We start from the raw sequence: 8565 nt of genomic DNA, 5'->3' as shown, positions 1-8565 counted from the left end.
AAGGTGCAAATCGTTGCACCTACTTAGATCTGTGTGAAGGTCTTCCAAAACAATCAATAAAGAGTGTACTGTTTGCAGCCAAGGCTGAATAGCCTAAGGCATGGTTACATATGTAAGTGCAGGAGTATTCAAGTCAGGAATTAAATTAGAAATAAACTGCATTATTTAAGAACGACAGCATATATTTCATTTGTGTTTGTGAGAGACTGAGGCTCTCTAGTACATTGCACAGTTGTATTTGTCAGTTTGGCGACACTTGAGAAGCTTGAGGAAGGCCTCCATCTTATGGGCGTCTTTTTTGAAGCAGTTGAGCAAGGTGTAGTCTCTCAGAACGGATTCCATCATGTCTGACTGCACGTCAGCGTGGGCTATGCCAAGTTCACTGTCGGTTGCGGCCAATGTACCCTCACTCAACATCTGCAATTAGATCAGGGGGGGGGGGGAAGCTTTGCAGATAGATTTGGACATAAAATAAAACACTCTATCTCTATAGAATTGTGAGGAAAGTTGTATGGTTTAAAGGTAGAAAGAGTAGGAGTTTCCTAAAAATCAGTGTATAGGCGCATCCGGGTAGCGTGGCGGTTTATTCAGTTGCCTACCAACACGGAGATAGCCAGATCGAATCCCCGTGTTACCTCCAGCTTGGTCGGGCGTCCCTACAGACACAATTGGCCGTGTCTGCGAGTGGGAATCCGGATGTGGATATGTGTCCTGGTCGCTGTACTAGCGCCTCCTCTGGTCGTTCGGGGCGCCTGTTCGGGGGCGAGGGGGAACTTGGGGGAATAGCGTGATCCTCCTACGCGCTCCGCCCCCCTGGCGAAACTCCTCACTGTCAGGTGAAAAGAAGCGGCTGGCGACTCCACAGGTATCGGAGGAGACATGTGTTAGTCTGCAGCCCTCCCCGGATCGGCAGAGGGGGTGGAGAAGCGACCGGGACGGCTCGGAAGAGTGGGATAATTGGCCAAGTACAATTGGGGAGAAAAAGGGAGAAAAAAAATCAATATAGACTCATACAAAAATATGACCCACTAGACGTGTGTGGCGGTGTCTTTATCTGCAGAGACCCAGCTTTCACCCGCTGATTAGCACTGAAAGAGAGGATGGGAATGAACAGCGACGCGGAGTTGGCTGTACACTGGGATGTGTCCCGGTAACTGCCTTTAGGGGGCGGGTCCTTCTGGTGACGTTAGCCGGGGAGGAGGGCCCAACTTTGAATGTTGTATTTACAAACAGCAACCGACAATTCCTACTCATTCGACCTTTAACTTGGATGGCAAAATCATCATGCTTTACAAATTGGCTCCTCTGTATTTTGGACATCTTGAATGATGAACATCAGGAAATACTTATTAATTTCAATTTTTTCACCATTTTGTTAAATATTCCATTACGTTTTAGAACAAAATATATTACAGCTGCTTGCATTTTAAACAAGTACACACCCATTGAGGAAGCTTTATAACTTGCTCTAAAAGCTCTAATAAGGGTTACATTCGGGAGATTTGATTTCACTTACCTTCCTAATAAGGACCTCAACCCCTTGCTCCAGACTCAACAGTTTTTCTGACATCCACTTCGTCTTGTTGAGCAGCATGTCTGGTGCATCATCATAGCGATCTAATGTATACTGTAAGTAGACCAATGGCTCGATCCATGACTGCACCAGCATCAGCACGGAGTGGAGCAGCCATTTATCCTGCATAGGACAGTTTTCCAATGGACAAACATATAGAATCAAAGAGCAACAGTTACAACTGAAGTAATGCATGGATGAATATATATTGTATTATGAAAATATAGACAGATGATATTATTAGTCCATCACAGGGCCAACACATTCACACCTAGGGACAATTTAGTAAGTCCCTTTAGTAAATCACTAAAACTTACAAAACGAATTTACCAAACTCTTACTAAAGGGACTTACTAATTGTCCCTAGGTGTGAATGTGTTGGCCCTGTGATGTACCAGTCCAGGATGTTTCCCCGCCTTCCGCCCAATGACTGCTGGGATAGGTTCCAGCACCCCGCGACCCTGATTACGATAAGTGGCTTGGAAAATGGATGGATGGATATTATTTATTTTTGGTTCATCCAGTGTTCCTCCAGTTCTCCTGTGCTGAGATCAGCAGCGAATGGTTTGCTGACTTATCAAATACGATCGACTTCTCGTTTACTTTCAAGATGCATAACTGAATACATAATGTCCGATCTAAGTCCGTCGTGCACATGCATGCACACGGTTGACAGAGAGCGACATTGGTTGAGCGAGCTAGAGCGTGAATAAAGAGAAGGAGCGGCAATAGCGAGAACAAACATTTTTAAAAGGATTTGAATCACCACACTTCTTGATCACAGTCATAACTGTGCACAAGGCTGATAGGTCCAGTAGTATGCGAGATTAGCCGCAGACACACACACACACACACACACACACACACACACACACACACACACACACACACACACACACACACTTGTATACAAACACATGCACACTAATATGCAAACACTTGTGTACATACATGCACAGAGAGAAATACCCTCCATCGACATACATAGTAAGAAACACACACACACACACACACACACACACACACACACACACACACACACACACACACACACACACACACACACACACACACACACAAACCCCAGAAAGTTGAATAAATTCATGTGGACACAATGTTTAGTGGGAGAAACGTTTCATCATTCATCTAAGTGACTTCGTCAGTCTCACTGAGTGAAGGTATCCCCAACCTTATAAACAGCACATTTGCAGAATAACCGAATGACCGAAACCGGCACTGTTGTGTCACAACCAAAACCAGCAAGCAGTTTCACATGCAAATTGCTGCAACCATTAATTAGAGTTAAAATGACCACATGTACTATTCAGAGAATTGGGAATAGTTACAATCACAGCATAGTAAGATGGCGACAGATATACTTTTAGACCCCCCCCCCCAATACACACACACACACACATACTCTATTCAGGGATGGTCATTCCCTCTTCACATAGATGACCTCTTTGACTCCCCGTTCAAACCAGCGTTGCTCCCTATCAAGGATGTGCACATCCTCATCCTTGAAATAGTGGCCACTGGCCTGTAGATGGTAGTAGACTGCGGAGTCCTGGCCGGATGAGGTAGCTCTTCTGTGTTGTGCCACCGTCTTCACCAGAGTCTGTTTGGTTTCCCTGATTTACAAGTCACGGCAATCCTCCTGGCACTTAAGAGCACACGTGATATTGTGCTGTTATTGCTGGGGGACCCAATCCTTGGGGTGGACCAATTTCTGGTGCAATGTGTTTTGGGGTTTGAAAGCAACTGAGATGTGCTGTTTGGAAAATATGCATCTCAACTGTTCCGACACTCCCGCCACACGTAGAATCACCACTGGTTTATGCATAGATGGTGGTTGTCCCTCTCCTCTCTCTGATCGGCCGGTGCACTGTTTGGGCATGTTCCTGGCTTTGATAAATGCCCAGGTTTAATGTGGGATTTCGCTCCTTCCCTGGCTGCTGTTTCAGTGGAGACATTGTCAGCTCGGTGGTACAGCATCCTGATGACTCCTAGTTTGTGGTCCAGTGGATGATGACAGTCAAACCTTACGTTCTGGTCAGCTGTACCACCGGGGTTCGGGGTTTGTTGGCATATACATACATGGTGTGATAGTCCTTCTTTTTTTTTTTCTTAGACAGGACAATGGGTAGAAATTTTGTAAGGAAGACAAGTAAGAGCAGGACTCCACCAGATGTAATGCTCAGGGTAGTCAGAGTTCAAGCTGCACAACAAAACAGTCAAGAGAAGTGAAGCTGTACAACAAAAGTCAGAATCACTTCTAAGGACTTTCAGATTAATTATTGAACACTGGCAAGATATTGCAGTAAAATAAGTCCATCAGAGGTTACTGGAGATGGAATTTGCCAATCCCTGCCAGTAGGGTTTATCAAACATTGGTTAGCTTTCAGTGAGGAGCAGGAAAATCAGCTGACAGAATACATCCCTCAGACATTTATTTTGGCCTCTCCCCTGTTGAAGTCTGCAAACTTGCATACACGTATGCGGTCCACAGTAATGTCCCTGTCTGCATAAACTGGGCAGAGAGGGCGATAGCGGGGGCAGACTGGTTCTCTGGCATTCTGAAGAGAAATTCATCACTCTCAATCAGCCTTGCATGTGCCAGTGCCTTTAATAAGCATAATGTGGACCAGTTCTTCGCCAGCTTGGAGGAGGTGATGGCAAGACACTAGTTTGAGCCCAGTCCATTTGGAATATGGATGAAACTGGTATTACCACTGTCCACAAACCAAACACATGGTAGCCAGGAGAGGCTACAAGCAGGTGGAGTCTTTCAATCTGCCGAGAGGGGAACCCTAGCACCCCAGGAAGTGACCAGGAACTAGGGACCCAGGAAGAAGAACTAAAAAAGGAAAACACTGATGAGTTCCACCTCCACCAACACCCCAGTGAAGGAGAGGAATGAGAAAGAAAAGGCAGCCGCTCAGCAGAGGATGAAAAAAACCCCTGTTCTCTCAAGCTTAAAAGAAAAAAAAAATCTAGGGCATCAAAAAAGACAACCAAGAGAAGGAAGAGACAGAAGATAGAGTCATCTTCAGATGCAGATGAATGTTTCTGCTTGATGTGAGTGGAGCCCTTCTCAAACAGTCGCCCCAAGGAGAAAGTGCTCCAGGGTACAGTGCATCCTGTGCAAGCAGTGGGTACACAAGGACAGCACACCTGGACTGCCAGTGTAGTATATCTGTCAGAACTGGGCTTGTGAATGTGATAGTGACTGACATAAGGATGATTTGAGTATTATTGTTATTTGTATTGTTCTTTGCATTGTTGTTTATTTTGATATACAAGGATAAAAATGCATTTATAGGAATACTTTATCCTGTTTATGTTCTCTCTATGCAGGAGATGTGTTAGGTTGTTGCCTTTTCAGTGAAATTTAAAAAAAAGTTAATATTTTCTTATTTTTCCCCTTAAAATAACATAGGGACAACCAACCCTATAATATGTGACTACCAACCCCAAAATAGGGGTAGTTATGCATAAGACACATTTGACAGTCCACATCTTTTGAACAGAATAAGCTTAAGGACAGTAATGGCATTCCTGCCTGGCACTTTAGGCTTCCATCACATATTGAAAGGGAATCTATTAAGTCTACAATTTTTTCAGAGATTCAAATGAAAGTAAAAAGTGTGACTACTAACCCAGTTCTCCTCTACAGACACACACAGTAATTTTCACCAAATCAAGAAAAAGTCAGGACAAAGTCATAGAAATGCTCTGGGAGTATGTTCCCATCTGCTTACAGAGATCTGCTGCATTTCACTCTTGGAACTTGGTATTGCGAAGGCTTTGGTTATGCACTCGTAGCCCGCCTGGTTCCTCTGGAGCCGCATGGGAAATGGGATGAACAACTCTTCCTACATTTCACACAGAGGACAAAAGCACGCTCACACACACACACACACACACACACACACACACACACACACACACACACAAGGACAAAGGGCAGGACAGGTATGAATAAGGTTAACTGTGATAATGTACACATGTGACAATTTGTATCTCATGGAGTTGTATATACACAAATGTGTTTTTTTTTCTTCATCTGTAGCCTTTCCGGGGTGTCAAACTCCACATCCTCGTGTCTCCAAGGAGACTTTGGTTCCCAGAGTGAAGGACACTCAACAGGTTGCTAAACATGGACTCTGAGTGCTGCAGTATATCATTATCTCACTCCTATGTTCTCAAGTGTTGCCCTGCCTCTCCAACAAATGAACTTTGGGTCAGAGGAGAGACGGTACACTTTTTTGTTGCCTGGTATTGAAGCTTGAACAGGTTAGAAAGAAGAGTAAATAACAGGGGGTACCTAAAAGAATGTCAGTGCATGTGGTCTACCATATTCTGTAACATAAAAAAAACAAACAAAAAAACAAAAAAACAACTCAGCAATTATTATCTTATAATTCATGTCCGTTCGTTTTCATAGAGCAAACATAAATGACTAACATTTATTTATTTTATTTTTTTGTAAATGCGAATTCCTGCAAATAATACAGTTGATGAGGATTTTCAGTTACACTTTCGTGACTTTTATGCATCCATATTTTTGGCACTAGTCTGTGATGGAAAATTTAGCTAATTACAACAGAATTTAGTTGCTCTCATGAGGACAGCTTAAAATAATTGAAAAGGCATTGTTTTTTTATCATTATTCGTCCAATATAAAATGTGATATCAGGCAGTGTCTCACATCATATGCAAAAATATAAATTGCTGTAAATGCAATCAATACCTGAGGCTAAATTTCTATGTTACTGCCTGTCAAAGTGCTGATTTCACACTTTATTAAAAAAGTACTTTATCTACTGCCCAAACGGCATCAGATAACTTTACCCCCCCCTCCCTTGTGACATAGATTTTCTTAGATTGCACTTAAGTTGAATCCTGTCCCTGTAGGTACACATGCATAAAAATGGAACAGTGCCTACAACCAGAAAAGTAGTCTCTCCTGGGGTCTCTCATATGCTATGAAATATATGCTCTGACGTTGCTGCAAAAGCTTGTGGATAAGATTACAAAGGTTGCTTACAGGGTTTAACTAGTTTTTCTTGTCAAGTTAAGTAGCTGATCCAGTCCTTTTTAGGCAATGCATGATGAGTGGTTGTTACTCACAAACAAAGAGCAGGATTCTTCAGAGACGCGATAGATGATCTCAGCATGCTGGATAACTCGATCCAGAAGTTTCTCCTGGGATATGGAGGGGCAGCGAGAGATGCTACCCTGTTCATCTTTACAGTCGAGTGAGATGCTCTTGGTAAGCAGACAGGGCCAGAGCAACACAACCCACACAAAAACCTGCAAGACTAATGACACACGCATAAGTATGCAGATGCATATATACAGACTAATAGACAGGCACAAATGTACATGGATACAGACATATACACACTAACATCCAACACCAAATAATCCCTAATGCTGTAAAGAGCCAACACAGGAAGCAGAGACACAGAGAGGGGTGGTTTATAATTGCCTGAACCAGTGAACATTTTAATCGCGAGCCAACTTAATCCACGTGTCAGTAAAAGCAACCAAAACAAGTCACAGAACAGCAGGTCATCAACAAGCAACACAACACAACTGTCCTGGCAAAGGCTGGCTGTGAATGCTGTACAGGACAGTGCCGCTACAATGCAAAGAAATACAAAAAATGCAAATGCAGACAGGACCATATAGACCCAGGCATAACCAGAAACATACAAACCAGCTTGTAAACTCTTAAGAAGGATGAGCGTGTGTGCAAAACCCACACCAACACAAATAGATACTCTATCTATCTATCTATCTATCTATCTATCTATCTATCTATCTATCTATCTATCTATCTATCTATCTATCTATCACAAAATTGACAGATAAACCAATGATAAATATACTGACTGACAGACAGACAGACATACAGGCAGACAGAGACAGACATACAGGCAGACAGAGACAGACAGACAGACAGACAGACAGACAGTATGCGTGTATGTTTAACATACACATATAGAGAGATAGGTAGATCTGCAGTTAAACACATTAATAGCTAGGCAGAACAACAAAACACACTACAAATCCTCAATTCCTATTGCTCGTTTTACATTAGCCATCTTGATGAGAAAATCACCATATCGTCTACCTGTCATAACAAATACATGAAATGCCCTTTGCTATGTTTAGTCTCTCTGTTAAAGAATACCTGTTATCATGTACATTCTGTCAGTATAGTACAGGTGCTCCTACCTACTCTTTCATGTTTACTTCTTCTTTTATAATCTCACCGAAACATAAATGAAACAAAAAGTCATAACAGTTGGCGTAGGTTCTTGTAAAAAGATACTGCTTGTAAGCCTACCCTCTCCCACTCCTGTTTTCTTATGCATTACGAAAATAACCACAACAGGTACCTTTAGCTCATTGATATTCATCTCGAGGATTAAACTGAAATTGGAATTGTATCGTACAAAGAAAAAGAAAGGTTTCTGACATGAGCAATGAAGTAGATGTAGAAATACGTCAAAAGATTTTGTGTATTCTTAATCATCCATCTGTCCATCCATTATTCAAACCGCTTATCCTGCTCTCAGGTTGCAGAGATGCTGGAACATATCCCAGCAGTCAAATTATGTTGTCCAAAAATAAGCGAATGAAGAAGAATAAGGCTGTTTGGATACATCATCAAAAAAACAAAAAACAAAAAAAAAAACAAAGAGAACAGACAGACAGACAGGAGTGTGCTGAGGAACCACATTTTTGAAGAAAAGGATTTAATGCATGACAGAAAAGCTCTTCAGAAATGGTTGCATTGAATTGTGACGGACGTCCCAAAAAAGAGCTGGATTGAATAAATTGTGTAAACACAACATCCATTGCACGTTGTCCGTCTTGGGAGAGAGAGAGAGATCCCTCCTCTGTTGCTCTCCCTGAGGTTTCTTCCTATTTTTTTCTCCCTGTTAAAGGATTTTTATTCTTTTTTCAGGGAGTTGCTC

The 8565-nt window shown here is 42.4% G+C and overlaps 1 protein-coding gene across 1 annotated transcript; it reads right to left on the bottom strand.

Annotated features, from left to right (window-relative positions):
• Nucleotides 1–216: 216 nt before the first annotated feature.
• Nucleotides 217–7791, bottom strand: smtla (somatolactin alpha). The gene is made up of 5 exons (XM_056283544.1): nt 7776–7791; nt 6707–6897; nt 5335–5448; nt 1517–1696; nt 217–417 (listed from the first exon to the last, which is right to left on the bottom strand). The coding sequence occupies exons 1-5, from the start codon at nt 7789–7791 to the stop codon at nt 217–219; spliced, it is 702 nt and encodes a 233-aa protein (XP_056139519.1).
• Nucleotides 7792–8565: the final 774 nt, after the last annotated feature.

Source organism: Lampris incognitus, chromosome 7, assembly GCF_029633865.1.
Source record: "Lampris incognitus isolate fLamInc1 chromosome 7, fLamInc1.hap2, whole genome shotgun sequence".
NCBI classification, from domain to species: domain Eukaryota; kingdom Metazoa; phylum Chordata; class Actinopteri; order Lampriformes; family Lampridae; genus Lampris; species Lampris incognitus.
This window is presented reverse-complemented; position numbering and strand designations above follow the sequence as displayed.